The sequence below is a fragment of the Patella vulgata genome, chromosome 2 (genome assembly GCF_932274485.2).
Source record: "Patella vulgata chromosome 2, xgPatVulg1.2, whole genome shotgun sequence".
Taxonomy (NCBI): domain Eukaryota; kingdom Metazoa; phylum Mollusca; class Gastropoda; family Patellidae; genus Patella; species Patella vulgata.
The window spans coordinates 26,389,929-26,408,281 of NC_065880.2; the positions used below are offsets into that span (position 1 = coordinate 26,389,929).

The 18,353-nt window shown below is 37.3% G+C and overlaps 2 protein-coding genes and 1 long non-coding RNA gene across 3 annotated transcripts; 1 reads left to right on the forward strand and 2 right to left on the reverse strand.

Annotated features, from left to right (window-relative positions):
* Positions 1–743: 743 nt before the first annotated feature.
* LOC126810473 (uncharacterized) lies at positions 744–3,755 on the forward strand. The gene is made up of 3 exons (XR_007675234.2): positions 744–796; positions 1,585–1,811; positions 3,086–3,755. It is a non-coding gene; the product is annotated as an uncharacterized LOC126810473 (long non-coding RNA).
* Positions 3,756–6,229: 2,474 nt separating this feature from the next.
* LOC126810449 (uncharacterized) lies at positions 6,230–9,520 on the reverse strand. The gene is made up of 2 exons (XM_050535529.2): positions 9,326–9,520; positions 6,230–8,278 (listed from the first exon to the last, which is right to left on the reverse strand). The coding sequence occupies exon 2, from the start codon at positions 8,258–8,260 to the stop codon at positions 6,230–6,232; it is 2,031 nt and encodes a 676-aa protein (XP_050391486.1). The 5' UTR covers positions 8,261–8,278; positions 9,326–9,520.
* Positions 9,521–12,467: 2,947 nt separating this feature from the next.
* On the reverse strand, positions 12,468–15,956 carry LOC130010476 (uncharacterized). Its single transcript, XM_050535530.2, has 2 exons — positions 15,849–15,956; positions 12,468–15,069 (listed from the first exon to the last, which is right to left on the reverse strand). Exon 2 carries the CDS (start codon positions 15,049–15,051, stop codon positions 13,021–13,023), a length of 2,031 nt encoding a protein of 676 aa, XP_050391487.2. The 5' UTR covers positions 15,052–15,069; positions 15,849–15,956; the 3' UTR covers positions 12,468–13,020.
* Between the last annotated feature and the right edge of the window lie 2,397 nt (positions 15,957–18,353).

An 18,353-nucleotide genomic window follows, 5' to 3' on the forward strand; every position in this document is an offset into this window, starting at 1 on the left:
GAGAGAGTTATTTCAGAATCGTCAAGTAGTTGGATTAATCGCCAGCACAATGATCATATTTTGTCATATTTTGTAAGTGACGTATTGTGGTGCTAGAATAATGTTGTTTTGTGAGTATCTATAAAACAAACCAAAAACTCCGTTACCTTAATCATTTCAAATACATTTTAGAATGCTAAAAATGGCGTGACCTTACCCCCCTCCCTCCACATACACACCCACAAACCCACTCGCACCCACACACAAATTTTGCGTACGCCACAGATTCGAATGTTATTTGATTGTGCGTATCAAAAACTTTTCCCATAGAGCTGTCCCTCAGAAACAAAGAACAAAATCGGAAATTCTAAGGGCATGGCAAGGAACACCGCTTTTTCGTTCGGTTGGGACGAAAACTCGAGGTGCCGTGCACGCGTTGGCATGCATGCGCGTAAAAAAAACCATGACAGTTTTGATATAAGATTAGGCCGCTGTGCTGGCAAAATCCCTCTCATAGCACACATCATAACGTATACCCGTCTTCATTAACCCGGATAGTGATGAAAAGTAGGACGTTAAACTACATTTCATTTCATTTTTACAGTGTAAACATGAGAAGGATATAGATAGTGTTTAATTATTAACTACAATAAACTTGGTGTAAATTTTAATACGGACTATGTCGACAGTGTGAATATATTTTACTCGATGATACCATATGTTGTTCTGTCACTTCACCATATTCACGTTAAATATACTGACATGAATCCGGTTTAAAATTATTTCTAAAAAGATCGTTTATAAAGATGGACGTCAGGTTTGTGTATTTAATGTTTTATTAGTTATGTCCTGTAATACATATACCAAAGTTGTGGACCCTCTGAATCGAGAGCCCACTATTAAAATTCCTAGCTTATTAATTTCCGTCCTTTTTTCCGTATGCAAATGAGCTTCGCCGTAGTTCCCATATAAGGTATATGTTCTAATATTCCAAATTCTATAGTGCAAAATGCAGAATGGAGAAGTGTAATGTGCAAAATAACTATTATACTGTATTTCTATTATTGAAAAGTGTATTCTGTATTTTAACACTGTGACAATGGTATTGTGAGCAAAGAAAATGGCAAATTGTAAAACTAAAATACGTATTTTGAACTGCTGACATATGCAGTTTGTACAGTGAACATTGAAATAATATTGGCAACGTTATCCTTCCATACAGCAACGCTGCATCGGTCCTCAAGTGGTAGGGTTAACAACAACCCTTACGTGGTTGGGTGATCAGCGACGCACCGTCAGCCCTTAAGTGTTGGGGTGACCAGCGAGTCGACGACAGTCATTTTTGGAATTAAACGGTTATTATTTGAACATTGACGAATCAAATACATTAAAACGAGAACATTTGCATCTAACAGCTACAATTTTTACTGTTTTCTTTTCTTCGGAGTATTTCTTCTATGTCGCGTAGGTTGTTTTCATTCAGAGGTGATAATACTAAGGCATAAATAAAAGTGCTAGGTCAAAAGTAAATATATATGATCATTATTCGAACAGCGACGCATCAAAGACATTTAAAGGATACTTTTTGGGTTTTGTTTATTTCAGAATATGTCTATTTTGTTGTTGTCTTATTGGTTGTTTTTATACAGCGGTGAGTAGAGATCCCTTACCACTGTGGTATAAATTAAAACCTAGGACCAAGTTAAATATCGTCAAACATAAATCCCCGGATTACAATAACGACGGCTATATCGATAATGACGAAGCTGAAGAATATTTAGAAATACATGGAGAAGATCTGGATAATTTTTTATCTTCTGCCGATGATGATGGTAATTATTTATTTTTAAAACTTGTTTTCGTGTAAATTATTTTGCTCACTTGACAGTTTTTGTTGGCGACGAAAATCCGTAATATTTGGGGCAATATGGCGGGCTTTCAATAAAAAAAAAAGTATTATAAGTGAAACTTCGTTTTGGGGGGGGGGGGGGGGTAATGCACGCGCATTAGATCACAAGGTCTGTCATTGGTTCAAGTGTACGTGACAAGGTGCAAGAGTATGGAATCGAAACCACGCCACCTGACAGTCCTGACTCATTGACAGACCTTATGATCCAACGCGACCCCATAGCACACTGTATGGCATTATCCCAGTCCGTGCAGAAAAGTAGGAATTTTCGAGTTTTGAAATTAAATCACAATTCCAAGATAACTGGTCCCTGGTTAGGGGAGAGAGAGAGAGAGAGAGAGATGGGGTTTAAGGTCCACTCGACACAAACTAGGTCATTTCTGACTAACGTATGGTTTAATTTTATTTCAATAATTCGCTTGCGCGTAGGGGTCTTTAGCAGTGGGAGGAAACCGGAGCACCCGGAGAAAACCCACGACATTGGACAGGCGACCCTACTCCTTGTCGTGTACAACCGGGGAATCGAAACCATGACATTTGAGTCAATGACAGACTTTATGATACAGCGCGCACACGCTAACCATTCAGCCATCCAACCCCCCCCCCCCTCTCACTTAGGATTTTAACCCAGGAACGCCATTATTTTATCACCTTGACTCACGGCAAACAACTGGGTTGGGTGTTTGACTGTAGATCAATCGCTTCTCTTCAATATACTCCTCGTATACCGGCGTATTTACATTATCTCAATGTTGGTGTGGATGCTGGCGGACTGGGCTTTTAGAGAGAACATCAACCCAACCGTGAATATGTTGCTCAAGATGGACAGTTATAGTTTAGTAGGTGCGGGTCAACATCACATTACTGGTGGAGTGTGGGGGATTGGGGGGGGGACAACACCAGGCATCCATTTGGGGGTGGGGGATTCATCCAATCAGAGTATAATTAAAAAAAATTTGAGATTTGAAATTGTTGCCGTTTACTTCGTTGCAAAAGATGCCCTGCCAAAATTTGAATATAATGTATATCTTTTTCTAAATTCTAAATATTTTCCTTTCTCACATTTCTGAATCGTAGGCCATATACTCGATGGGGGGGGGGGGGCAATCAAGTAGTTGGCCACCGCATCGTCAAACCCGTGCACGCCACTGCCTAGGCTTTATTACACCAACCACGGTATTTATCAATATCTTCCAGGTGATAGTGCAGTAGACGTTGACGAGTTTCACTTAGCTCTCTTGATTTTAACTGGTAAAGTATATTATTGTGACGAGGGGAGAAAGGCCTGCATGGAAAAACAGAGAGCTGCAAATAAGGCTAAATCTGAATTATGAGTAAGTTTGCAGTTGCATCGATAACCCTCAAGGATAAAATGATATTATAAATTCAAATGTGCTGTGTGCAAATATTTGGATGGTTTTGGGGGTTTTTTGTTTCATCTTAGAATATGATAAACAGATTTCAATTTAGCTGGATCAACAGAAATATTTGAACATAGAGTTTATCAGGCATGGCCGGATTTAGACATAGGGTGCCCAGGGCTTTTCGGATTCGACAGCCTTCAAAATGAAAAATAAAATACATGAAAAATCTAACTTTGAACTAAAATGACTGATGAACTGCATTTGCTCTGGAGAAAAAAATATATGTTAGCCCAAATTTTAAAATTATTACATGTTTTCACTTTTTGTGTTTTAATTGATGTGTATATATGTGTTACATGTAAATCATTCGTTAGACGGCACACCACATTTAAAGCTGCATCACTGGTACTATTGTGATGTAAAGTCTGTTATTATTATATATGTGTATAAAAAGACCTTCATATAGAATGCGGTGGCTTCTACGAAACAGAAGAGGGGAGAACAATTATTATGAATATATTTGTCTAAGAGAGATCGAGATGGCCGTTTGAAATCAATAAAAACAAATAGCGTAAAATAGAATTGATGAATAATATTTTGGATCAAAATGGTTTTTAATATGTACTTTTGATTGTGTATGGTCTTAACTCTGTATTTAACTTTTTTCCAATCTGATTAAAACACAGATCCTATTTCGATTTGTTTTTTTCATGGTTCAAAATTACTTGTCTTGAATACACGAGGATCTGAAAGAGTTGCTGTATTACCGGCGTTTTGGCTGAAGTGAGGGATAAGCCAATGAAACGGTCTGTTACGGCGACTTCTTGGCGTGCCATGCACGGAACTGTGGGTAAACCACTAGAAACGTCAACGCTGATTAATTAATCAATGTCTGACGTCATAGGGTCAAAAGCCGCTCGTACGACCCCTGACACAACCTTCGAGTAAAACGAAACGAAATACAAATCTGTATTTTAATCAGATTGACCTATTTTTTTGGCATTAAGGACCTGTTTGACTAAATGCCATGTGTATAAAATGTATTATTAATTACAAATTACACATGGAAAATTATACACTAAAACCGATTCGTATTCAACAGGGTTCTGGCATGTATATATGACCCCCCCCCCCTCCTTACCAATAAAAAAACGATATACGCCATCTTTGGTGGGAGGTGGGAGTAAAATGTGAAGATTTCTTTGAAAATACTTGAGACAAAAGGCCATTTTAGGGTAAAAACAGATTGTTTACATAGAAAATACCGAAAACAAAACAAAATGATAAAATTAAATATCAATGATTTTAAAACACTATATACTAGCGATAATCTAAAGGATGTCTATAATAAAAAATTATTTGACATAAAATATATAAAACAATATCTATAATGCAAGAGTAGAAAAAACATTTGTTTACCAAATTCTATACCACTATTAATAATATATAGACACTAGCTATGTGCTGTAACACAAAAATGCGCAACTTTCATTATAAATAGGTACATAGAATAATATATACTAACACAAAACTATGTAAACTCAAATTAACTGAGAGTTCGCTATGTACTCTCTGTAACTCATATCTTCTACTTGACGGAAATCCTATTAAAAAATAATATTAATACCGATATCTGTCAAAAAGCAATGCTTCTACGGGGGGCTGAAAAGTTCTAAGTCTGTATAAAGTCGATGATTTACATTTATTTTTCCACATAGTGCCCTTCGAGGAGTTGTACACACTTTTGCCAACGATGTTGCAAGGCCTGGGTGATCTAAAAATGTCGTTCACAGCTGAAATCACCAACGAGTTAGGAATGACAAAAGTTTTTGCAGGATGGGTGCCAAAGCTTTTAACTGGCTCCGTCAGACTTCCACCTGTTTCCAAAAATAAACCAGCGGCTGCCAGGCAGGATACGCCCACATTTTCGAGAGATGGATAGAGAACAAGCCAAAAATAAAGTGATTTTTCCTAAAATCAAGGGTCATAATTCAGGAAATTACAATTCGATATGCGCAAATGTCGAAAGGAACCGAGATCTTTGTGTTATAAACTTACATTTCAAGTTTCAACAAAATCGTATAAAAATTGTGACCTCTAAAGGGTCCACAACCTTTATATACCATATTTTTACGCTATTTGAGAACGAACAGCGGCCATTTTGTCTGTCAATTTTTGACCGATTTACATGAAATTCGAACTCAGCCATCCTTAGGGTGTAACGGTGATATAATAATACGTTTTTTGGAATCGGATAAAAATTGTGACCTCTATAGTGCCCACAAGCTAAAAACGTGATTTTTCGTACAAACAAGGGCCATAATCCATGAAGTTTCGATCCGATACATGCCAATATCGAAAGAAACCGAGATCTGTTGGAGATAAACCCATATTTCAAGTTTCGTCAAAATCGGAGAAGAATTGTGACCTGTAGAGTGTCCACAAACAAATTGTGGACGGACGGACGGACCGGGGCGAAGACAATATACGTCCACATGAAAATGTGGGCGTATAAAAAAATGAACTAGCCGGTCGTCATTTTCCTAGTAATAATGTCTTACTGGAAAGAATTGCGCTCTACAAATTCATAATTGATTATAGGTACCACACAAAGCAATCCCCTACAGAACAAATTACAGCATATATACTCTGATCTGCATGACTTAAATAAAGAAGAATGTACTGTGTAATTAAAATATAGTGTAATGATTATTATTTTCTAATTATATGTCTGGTATATCTTTAAAAAAATACATTGTGTAATTTATTATCATTTCTGTATATGCTTGTCAAAGAATTAAATAAAAATTATATAAAAAGAATGTTTAAACCATGCAGAGTTTTGACTGCATCCTCTGATTACGCCCCCTCCCCCCAAACTATTTTTCGAAAACTAAACGTGTTACTGTGTCAATGGAATAAAAAAAAAAACGTCGTATTTGTTTGCCAAATATCTACACATTTTCCTTTTGACTCATTATGTTTGAGCACCCCTTATAAATACTCTGTTCCCAAATTCTTTCAACCAGTTTCCCTTCGAATCGTCAGTGTCTGGGTATTTCAAAGGCGGAATATGACGTAGATTAGGGGACACGTAACTACTGTTTACAACCAATGGAATAACAACCGGCTGATTTTGAGGAAGAGCGTCAATCGGATAATCTTCCACTAAGTTCGTGTTGTCATTTTTAAAAATGCATAACACCACGATATTACAATCAGACATGGCCGTCAACAGGGCCTGGTTTTTGTTTTGGAACTGAAAGATATCATCCTGATTCTTCGTTACCTTTAACCCTACTCCTACCAGCCATTCATCAATCTTATCTGCCTCTTCTTTACAAGTTGTGGTATCATAGATAAGGCGGACATGTGAATCCACTTCCTTAGCATTGTAAGAAATTGTCATTGCTCGTTCAAAGCAGGAGTTTACAATGGTGTCGTCAGCCGTTTCTCCAACAATATTCATCATAACCTCTACTGCTATCATCTCTATTTCTGGTATATCCGTTACCGTTAATATGGTGGCTAAATCCATACAGTCATTATATTCCTTTAACTTTAAAAATGTGTGTATCAAATTTTTAAAAGCGTCATTAATATCCCTTTTTCTGTAAGCCAAATTAATATCACGGATAAAACCGAGAGATTTTTTTTTAAATCTCACAATTCGTTTAACCTGATCTAAGGTTGAACCGCTGTAACGGGTGTAGTCTCTTGAATCACGGAAAAGATCTCTCACAGAAACCTTTTCTATTTCTGTGTCTTTGCCATCTCGAAGATGAAGCTTAACAGCACTAATAATGCACTCTCTTTGATAGCGATTGCATTCATTATAGCATCTATTTTTTTCTTCTAAGGACATGTTCCAGTCTTCCGCGAGTAATTTATAACATGCTGATGCTCTCTCGTTGCCCTGTCTTTGATAAAAATGGTCAGTTCCGTCGGCGATTTTCGTGAAATATTCAAGAGCTTTGTCAAGATTCCGGGACTTCATATGAGCTATACCTAATTTCTCCATAGCGGACAGGTTGAGACCTTCACTTAATTCCACGGCCTGTGCCAAGCGATCAATCACTAATGGTGTATACCCACCATCTATATCTCTTATAGTTAAAGCGAGATGCTCACAAGATACGGTGGTTGGTTGTATGGCCACAGCCTTTTCCAATACGATTCTAGCAAATTTCAATTGTTTCAGTTTTCTCAGTAAGCGACCCGTTTCCGTTAAAACTTTCTGATCATCATCAGAGAATTCATTAGCCTTGGTTAAATATAAAATGATCTTTTCTTTAACAGCTTCTTTTGTTTGAAGTCCCATGTCGCCGAAAGTAATCTTCTCCGCACAATATCCGTGATGCAGCTGGGCCAGGCCATTAAAAGACAAGGCTTTTAATATTCTATCCTCACTATTCTCAATTACATCCTCAAACATTCCTTTAGCCCTGTGGAAGTTTGCTACGGGGTCACTTGCGGGTAATAGACCGAAAATGCCCGAATGTTGGCATCTACGTATAGTTAGTGCCATGCGATATTTCCAGTCATATTGGTCTGGATATTTTCGAATAACGTCCTCATACAGTTCAATGGCTGTATTATAATATATTGGTCCCATTCTAGAGTAGGCATATGCGTTTTCTGCTGTAGCTTCGGCCATCAAATAATCGTCTTTGCTTAATTCTTTAAGTTCTTTGAATTTATCTTCTGCCTCGCTAATTCTGTCCATTTGAGAATATAGAACAGCTTTCATGACATTTGCTTGTATATTGCACGGATTCCTCTCTAAAACCCACGAGTTTTTGGTCTCGCAGGAACCAAAGTCTTTGATAAGAATAAACTTGAGAAATGATGCTAGATTGTTGTTAACCGTTTCAGTGGATTTATTCTGTTCCTGCTCCTCCATTTTAACTTTCATAGTTTGTAGTTTACTAGTTTGGAGGTTGGACATGTCCAGTGTGAAGAAACTTGGGATAAATTTCAGCCGTTCAATAAATACATCCAGACCCATCTTACTCCCTTTAAGAACCTAAAAGTAAAATTGTACCTTTAAAGATTCGCTAAATTACAGGAGTTCCATGAACAGTTGCGCAGTCATGGGTAACGTACTGATCAGACGGGTGCCAAATTATAAACACTTCAAATATTTACCCATAAACTGTAGGAGCTAGCAATGCTTTTGAGGAAACCACGTTACCGCCAAAATTGGTATTATAACACATCTCGGCTTCGACGGACGGGTTCGATGAATGTTCTGGGGCAAAACTTGAAATGCCCGAAAAACTTTCGGGTTACAGACGGCGGTGCAGGAGCGGGACTTACCGTGTAGAACCTCCCTGCCCAGGCCCCCACCAACCAAAGAAAATTTCGAAAAGTTGACGGCCGCAAACGCGTTTTCCTGTCGCGAATCGTGACAGTGGGAACCTACATGTAGCAATACGACGGCTGTATTAACGTCTATTTCTATCGTAACACCTCACTGGTTTGCACAAATGAATAGTCAGACATTTTATACTCCTTAACGCCGTCACACGTGTATAAAATAAAATATATATTTGAGTAACTTCCTTGTGGAATAAGTATGCCAATAATAATATGTAATTTAAAGGCGGTGTGTAAAATTTTCTACGTATGTATAACATCAACGATAAATATATGACACAAGGTACAATTTTATGGATACACAATTACTGAGTTTAATACTAAGCGACGTTTCGACGAGGATACTCTCGTCTTTATCAAGCAAATTGTACCTTGTGTTAATATGTTCAATTACTAAATGCCAATCAAAGAAGATAAATACATGGTTGGTGTAATTAATTATTTATACATTTGGATCATGACGTTACTTTTTAAATTTTATGAAGGGTGCTTCACCGGTGTCCTCTAACAAAAATAAATATTGAGAGATCAGATTGTTGGCGAGATTGTGGGTTAGGATAAGCCTTAGGGCTAGGTCCAGGGTTAGGATTAGGGTTGAGATTAAAGCTAGCCCTGTTTACATCTCGTGACCTTTGACCAAACTTGAAGTTGGCCTTATCAAATAGATCTAGCCGTCTTAAATAACAATACATACCTTCAGTACAAGCACAAAATTGGTATAAGACTGTTCCTACGTGGACTGAGGTACCACGTCCGTTCTAAAATATCATGTTGCTTTCGTACGCCCAAATGTTGTATCGCCACAGATCATTTCACGTGAATGGTGACCATTTTACATTTAGATAGTACCCCACTCTATAATTCATATCATCATAATTCTAAAATTGATTTGAATTTTCAATTTTAGAGGTTATCACTACGAACGACCAGGTATAATGCTTCATAGAGAGTCATATAGTATACCATTACTTACACGATAATTACGATAAAACTGTTTCTTCCTCACCTTTTGTAAACAGAAAGTGAAAGTACATTGTTTTCCTAGAAATAATAATCGAAAGTAGCAGTGTTACGTGTAACATTTAAGTAATGTAATTTCTAGAACATGACAAAACGATTTCTAATTTGTTTTACTCGGAATTGAAACTGATATCTGATTTTAATCAGATTGCATAGGAAACAAACGCTTTGTATTTCAATCCCTGACTATTTCAGTCCAAGCTTTGTCCATCATATATAATATTTTTCATTATAACAGCACTCCATATATGCATCTCTCAATAATAGACTTTCTATCTGTAGACCTAATAATGAAATATTTAAATGTAGTTTACAATATAGAGGCACAGTGCTTTGGAATTCTCTCCCATATTCACTTAAAAATATTAAAAATCTTCATTTATTTAAGAAAAATATCACTAGGCATGTTATTTCTTCTTCTTAACCTGTAGCCTATATTTAATAAATCAACTACTTACTACATATTATCTATCATATTACTTTTAGTTTTGAAGTTAAACTATTTAGCTTATCAATATATATTTGGATGTTTTGTGTGTGAGTATTTGTTAAGTGTCTTGTTCTGTTACTGTCGTTTTCATTTCTTTGTTATAAAGGGCAAAATTGTAAACAGGCTCTAAGCCTAATTTTTCACCTTTGAAAATAAAGATATTATTATTATTATTATTATAAGCTGACAGGTTGAAGGGATACCTGGTGTGGCAAAGCTAGTTTCATTTTGTTAATATTGTTTTATTTATAGTCTGTAGACGCCTAAATAGTCGAGACTATAACAGCTATATTTAAATATAGGTCACTGGAGTTATATATGAGGGACTGGATATTTGATAACAGTATTGTTATCTGCCATATATTAGTTTTAATTTTGTAATTTAATAGAAACCCCAGTCTTATTATTTAGCATACTATTAGTGAGTTTATATCCCTATTATATAATCTATTTTGTTGGAAATGTACCATAATACATTGTCTAATATTACTGAGTATTATTATCTCCCTTTACTTAAATAGCTGAATTTGAATAATTATAATTTATATGCATATCCTATAACTTATTAAGCGTAACTAAATAATACTTTTGTATGTCAACTTAATCATAAATCACATTATGTCCATCTATTAAATAATGTTGCATTTATATTGTTGACAATGTATACTTTATTTACTAAAGCAGCGTATATAGTTTATAATTTTGCATGATCTGGGGAATGGGGATGAATTCTCAGGAACGAGGCCATTCTGGCGAACGTGATACCCCGCACTAGTATCGTAGGTCAGTTGTTCCCAGACAGACACAGACGTTAAACGCTTGCGTTTAATGCAAAGATATAGCCTTTAACTGCTTGCAGTTAATACACAGTATAGCTTTAGGCTATTACACAGAAACAGAACAGATCACAGAACGGCTTGAACTGGTTGAACTGGGACAGTTCGCCTCTTTATAAATAGTATAAAACTTACCTGTATGTTATAATACATAATAAAACTTTATAGTTTTATACAGGTTTGTTCGAAGAGAGAGAGAGAGAAAGAGAGAGAGAGAGACGAACATAGCACAACTACTTTTTAGCTAGTCCGCCCTCTCCTCTGAAGAGGCTCTACTTTAAACGGCTTGTGAGCAACAATTGCAGCAGAAATCCCCACACTACCAACCCGCTACACCATTTCGTGGCCAAAGACAGAAGAAGAAAAAGCGCCACACTAGGCCTAGGCCTATTATGTTGGGCAAATAGTTGAGATTCGCGATAGTGTTGGGTTTTGTTTACCAAGTAGTCCCTAAGATTAAAAATTAACCAAAAAAAATAGTTTGTCACCCGTTTCGAGTTGACGACATATTTGTTGGTTTATTGGTGTTGGTGGTCATGTTGAGTATTTGCACTTTTAGGAAATTTCTCACGGCTTAATCCATGCTATAATGTACTGAGATTGACCATTTAAGAAAACAAAATATCAACGCTATCGATCGACCTGGATCAACAGGGTTCGTCCCTCACGGTCAGTGAAAATATCTAGGTTTCCTGATTCCATGTCCCCAATTCATTATACTGGAGAACAGTGGCGGCATTTGCCTTCCCATAATTGGTCTGCCCTCTGTTTACCCCCTCCCCCCCTTCCCCTCCCCTCCCCAACCAATAATTTAAACCAGCAGCTGCCAGGCAGGATACGCCCACATTTTCGAGAGATGGATAGAGAACATACTAAAAAGAAAGTGATTTTTCCTACAATCAAGGGCCATAATTCAGGAAATTACAATTCGATATACGCAAATATCGAAATTATAGGAACCGAGATCTTTGGGTTATAAACTTAAATTTCAAGTTTCAACAAAATCGGAAAAAAATTGTGACTTCTATAGGGTTCACACCCTTGATATACCATATTTTTACGCTATTTGAGAACGCGGGACGGCCATTTTGTCTGTCAGTTTTGGGCCTAGTTTCACGAAATTTGAACTCAGCCGTCCTTAGGGTGTAACGGTGATATAATAATACATTTATTTAAATCGGATAAAAATTATGACCTCTATAGGGTCCACAAGCTAAAAACGCGATTTTTCGTACAATCAGGGGCCATAATTCAGGAAGTTAAGGTCCGATATGCGCGAATTTCGAAAGGAACCGAGAACTTTGGATTATCAACTTACATTTCAAGTTTCAACAAAATGGGATAAAAATTGTGACTTCTAAAGTGTCCACAAGCTAAAAACGTGATTTTTCGTACAAACAAGGGACATAATCCTTGAAGTTTCGATCCGATACATGCCAATATCGAAAGGAACCGGGATCTTTTGGTGATAAACCCATATTTCAAGTTTCGTCAAAATCGGAGAAGAATTATGACCTGTAGACTGTCCACAAACAAATTGTGGACGGACGGACGGACGGACCGGGGCGACGACAATATACGTCCACATGAAAATGTGGGCGTATAAAAAAATGAACTAGCCGGTCGTCATTTTCCTAGTAATAATGGTTTACTGGAAAGAATTGCGCTCTACAAATTCATAATTGATTATAGGTACCACACAAAGCAATCCCCTACAGAACAAATTACAGCACATATACTCTGATCTGCATGACTTAAATAAAGAAGAATGGACTGTGTAATTAAAATATAGTGCAATGATTATTATTTTCTAACTATATGTCTGGTATATCTTTAAAAGAATACATTGTGTAATTTATTATCATTTCTGTATATGCTTAAATAAAAAATATATAAAAAGAGTTTTGACTGCATCTTCTGATTACGCCCCCCCCCCCCCCTCTTAAACCATTTTTCGAAAACTAAACGTGTTACTGTGTCAATGGAATAAAAAAAAACGTCGTATTTGTTTGCGAAATATCTACACATTTTTCTTTTGACCCATTATGTTTGAGCACCCCTTTTAAATACTCTGTTCCCAAATTCTTTCAACCAGGTTCCCTTCGAATCGTCAGGGTCCGGGTATTTCAAAGGCGGAATATGACGTAGATTAGGGGACACGTAACTACTGTTTACAACCAATGGAATAACAACCGGCTGATTTTGAGGAAGAGCGTCAATCGGATAATCTTCCACTAAGTTCGTGTTGTTATTTTTAAAAATGCATAACACCACGATATTACAATCAGACATGGCCGTCAACAGGGCCTGTTTTTTGTTTTGGAACTGAAAGATATCATCCCGATTCTTGGTTACCTTTAACCCTACTCCTACCAGCCATTCATCAATCTTATCTGCCTCTTCTTTACAAGTTGTGGTATCATAGATAAGGCGGACATGTGAATCCACTTCCTTAGCATTGTAAGAAATTGTCATTGCTCGTTCAAAGCAGGAGTTTACAATGGTGTCGTCAGCCGTTTCTCCAACAATATCCATCATAACCTCCACTGCTATCATCTCTATTTCTGGTATATCCGTTAACGTTAATATGGTGGCTAAATCCATACAGTCATTATATTCCTTTAACTTTAAAAATGTGTGTATCAAATTTTTAAAAGCGTCATTAATATCCCTTTTTCCGTAAGCCAATTTAATATCACTGTTAAAACCGAGAGATTTTTTTTGAAATCTCACAATTCGTTTAACCTGATCTAAGTTTGAACCGCTGTAACGGGTATGGACTCCGGAATCATGGAAAAGATCCCTCACTGAAACCTTTTCTATTTCTGGGCCTTTGCCATCTCGAAGATGAAGCTTAACAGCACTAATAATGCACTCTCTTCTACAGCGATTGTATTCATTATAACATCTATTTTTTTCTTCTGAGGAAATGCCCCCGTCTTTCGCGAGTAATTTATAACAGCCTGATGCTCTCTCGTTGCCCTGTCGTTGATAAAGATAGTCAGTTCCGTCAGCGAGTATTTTGAAACAGTCCAGAGCTTTTTCGAGATTCCCGGACTCCTTATGAGCTATACCTAATTGCTCCATGGCGAACAGGTTAAGACCTTTACTTAATTCCACGGCCTGTGTCAAGCGATCAATCACTAATGGTGTATACCCACCATCTATATCTCTTATAGTTAAAGCGAGGTTCTCACAACATATAGTGGTTGGGTGTATGGTCATAGCCTTCTCCAATACGTTTCTAGCCAATTCTAATTTTCCCAGTTTTCTCAGTAAGCGACCAGTTACCGTTAAAACTTTCTGATCATCATCAGAGAATTCATTAGCATTGGTTAAATATACAAAGATCCGTTCTTTGACAGCTTCTTCTGTTTGAAATCCCATGTCGCCGAAAGTAATCTTCTCCGCACAATATCCGTGATGCAGCTGGGCCAGGCCATTAAAAGACAAGGCTTTTAATATTCTATCTTCACTATTCTCAATTACATCCTCAAACATTCCTTTAGCCCTGTGGAAGTTTGCTACGGGGTCAATTGCGGGTAATAGACCGAAAATGCCCGAATGTTGGCATCTACGTATAGTTAGTGCCATGCGATATTTCCAGTCATATTGGTCTGGATATTTTTGAATAACGTCCTCATACAGTTCAATGGCTGTATTATAATATATTGGTCCCATTCTTGAGTAAGCATATGCGTTTTCTGCTGTAGCTTCGGCCATCAAATAATCGTCTTTGCTTAATTCTTTAAGTTCTTTGAATTTATCTTCTGCCTCGCTAATTCTGTCCATTTGAGAATATAGAACAGCTTTCATGACATTTGCTTGTATGTTGCATGGATTCCTCTCTAAAACCCACGAGTTTTTGGTCTCGCAGGAACCAAAGTCTTTGACAAGACTAAACTTAAGAAATGATACTAGATTATTGTTAACTGTTTCAGTGGATTTATCCGGTTCCTGCTCTTCTATTTTAACTTTCATAGTTTGAAGTTTACTAGTTTGGAGGTTGGACATGTCCAGAGTGAAGAAACTTGGGATAAATTTCAGCCGTTCAATAAATTCGTCCAGACGCATTTTACTTACTTTAAGGACCTAAAAGAAAAAAATATAACTTTAAAGATTCGCTAAATTGCAGTAGTTCCATGAACAGTAGCGTAGGCATGGGTAACGTACTGATCAAACGGGTGCCAAATTATAAACATTTCAATCATTTCCCCATATACTGTAGGAGCTAGTAATGCTTTTGGGGACACCACCAGTGGGCGCTGTTCCAGCCAAAAATGGTTTTATAAGATATTTCGAGTATATCTATGAAACTTGTGTCAAAATGTTCCTAAGAATTCCCAATGACAATATATATCCTTCTGAGTAGTCAATTTAGGGGGAATTGTCTGATTAGGACAAAGGTTACCATTGGTCGGCCGGCCACGTCCCAGCCATCGTCAAAATAATATCTCACTAGACCTATATATCCTTCAGTACAAGCACAAAATGGGTATCAAACCTTTGGTTTGGGCCCCCTGGCACAACATCAATCCTGAGTGGTCAATTTTGGGGATTAACCTACTCCCGAGTCGGTCTAAGATCAGCATTGGTCGGCAACCCCACCTTAAATGCATCTCAATACATGCCTTTACTACAAGCACAAAATAGGTACCAGACTGTTCATACGTGGAGTAAGGAACCACGCCCGTTCTAAAATACCTTGTAACGCCGTAAATCATATCACATGAATGCTGGACATTTTACATTCAGACAGTACCCCACTCTATAATTCATATTATTATACTTGGGTAATTCAATCGATTAGAACACTACAAACGACCAGGTCTAATGCTTCATTGAGAGTCATATAGTATATTATTACTTACACGATAATTACGATAAAACTGTTTCTTCCTTTTCTTTTGTAACTAGTAAACAGAAAGTGAAAGTACATCGTTTTCCTGGGAATAATAACCGAAGGCAGCAGTGTGACGTGTAACTTACACGTCACACTGCTGCCTTCGGTTATTATTCCCAGGAAAACGATGTACTTTCACTTTCTGTTTACTAGTTACAAAAGAAAAGGAAGAAACAGTTTTATCGTAATTATCGTGTAAGTAATAATATACTATATGACTCTCAATGAAGCATTAGACCTGGTCGTTTGTAGTGTTCTAACTCATTTTGATCAATGAATCGATTTGTCATGTTCTAGAAATTACATTACTTAAATGTTACTGTAACTTTTAAGTAATGTAATTTCTAGAACATGACAAATCGATTCATTGATCAAAATGAGTTAGTATTTCAATCCCAAACTGTTTAATCATTCCATGCTGGCATTTGGAAGTGATATATTTTGTTGGGCAAATCACTTAATATTAATAGTTGAGATTCTCGATCGTGTGGGGTTTTATTTATCTAGTAAGATTAAAAATTAACCAAGAAAAAATAGTCTGTCACCCGTTTCGAGTTGTAGACATATTTCTTACTTTATTGAGATTTACGATCATATTAGGTATTTGCATTATAAGGAAACTTCTCACATCTTAATTCGTTCTAGAATGTACTGAGAACAGATAAACCATATAAGAAAACAAAATATCAACGCTACCGATAGGATTCGTCCGTCATGGAAAGTGAAAATATCCAGGTTTCCTGCATCCATGTTCCCAATTAATTATACTGGAGAACCCACAAACATTGTTACACATTTTGCGTAAAGGACAGCTGGATCATATCCAGAAAGTTACGGTCCGATGTACACCAACACTGAACTCATCCTTAATAATATATTGTAACTTGCACCTGAATCGGAAAATGACACAATGTAAGATTATCCTGGACACGGGCTTTAAAATAACAGAGGGGGGTTGGATGGCCGAATGGTTAGCACGTGCGTGCTGTATCATAAGGCCTGTCATTGAGTCAACTGGCATGGTTTCGAATCCCCGGTTGTACGTGACAAGGGAGTAGGGTCGCCTGTCCAACCTCGTGGGTTTTCTCCGGGTCCTCCCACTGCTAAAGACCCCTACGCGCAAGCGAATTATTGAAATAAAATTTTAAAAAACATGTTAGTCCCGAAATGACCTAGTTTGTGTCGAGTGGGCGTTAAACCCCATTTCTCACTCTCTCTTTTTAAAATAACAGAGATGTGACTACATCAGTTCTTATGATCCTGTGTCACAGCTTTAAATAACAGATGTGACCATATCGGTCCTATTGATCCTGTGTCACGACCGCAAGCCTGAGGTGAACAACCAACAAGAGTTCGAAACGCGACTCTCTAGACCACTTGGCCATTCCAAACCCCTCACACCATATGATGCCCGTTTCCTTTTTTTAACGGCCATGTGAAACACCAATAGTTGAAAGGGTTAGAGATTGACCCCCTGGACCAACGAGGTAATAATTTGATTAGTTAGTTGCAAATGCTTTAACCTAGAATCAAACAACGTACTAAATATGGAAACCACTGCCCATTTTTCTAATAATAAGCAGCGAAGGGAGGGATTCTTTGTGTTTTATGATGGGTATCAAAAACTATGACTGAACCAGTTTATTTCTAGGACAACTAATTAACCCACAATTTCACTTGCAATTCAGATGGGCTGCCATATGCATTAAGGCAGTTGTCTTAAGCAAAAAGAATTATAGTATTGCCATACAAAGTTCAACATTATGGTATCTACAACAAATCTTACTAAACTGAACAGAGTATTCTTAAACTTGAAAACCTATACAGGATCCACAAATTTATTTCACATTTTGCATTATAAAAGGCAGGGATTATAAATGAAATGAAATGAAATGGGGTTTAACGTCCTACTCCGAACTGGGCTAACAAAGACGAGCATACACCATACAGTGTGCTATGAGGGAAATTTTGTCCGGGCAGCGGCACTATGGCCTACTCTTACACCAAATTCCAACTGCCAAGGGAACTTTTACGTGCACTCCAATGTGTACCTACACGGGACCTAGGTTTTTCATCCCATCCGCATGACTAGACATCTGTCCTTGTCAGGTCCTCTTGTCCTGCATCACCATCAAGGGAGAACCACACCAGAAAATCTGGATGTATTTTCTTGGCCAATGCCTCTAACCTACCTAGCCATTGTCACCCCCACAGGGATTAAAACCTAAGAATTTTAATAGAGGGCTCTAGGTTCACATAGTCCACAACTTTGATACTTGTATTACAGGGGCAATTTGTAACGGTTAGTAGCAGTCCAATTTGCACCAAAATCAACCTGACATAATACGTCCACATAACAATTTGACCCCTAGATTGAACACAATAAATGGAGGTGATTTTTGTACAATAAGGGGCAAAAATCCAGGAAGTTACAATCTGATGGGTGCCAAATTTGAACACATTCAAGATCTTT

What these genes read in the sequence shown, in the direction of transcription:
- LOC126810449 (XM_050535529.2), bottom strand. Translation starts at nt 8,260, where the DNA reads ATGGGTCTGGATGTATTTATTGAACGGCTGAAATTTATCCCAAGTTTC.
- LOC130010476 (XM_050535530.2), bottom strand. Translation starts at nt 15,051, where the DNA reads ATGCGTCTGGACGAATTTATTGAACGGCTGAAATTTATCCCAAGTTTC.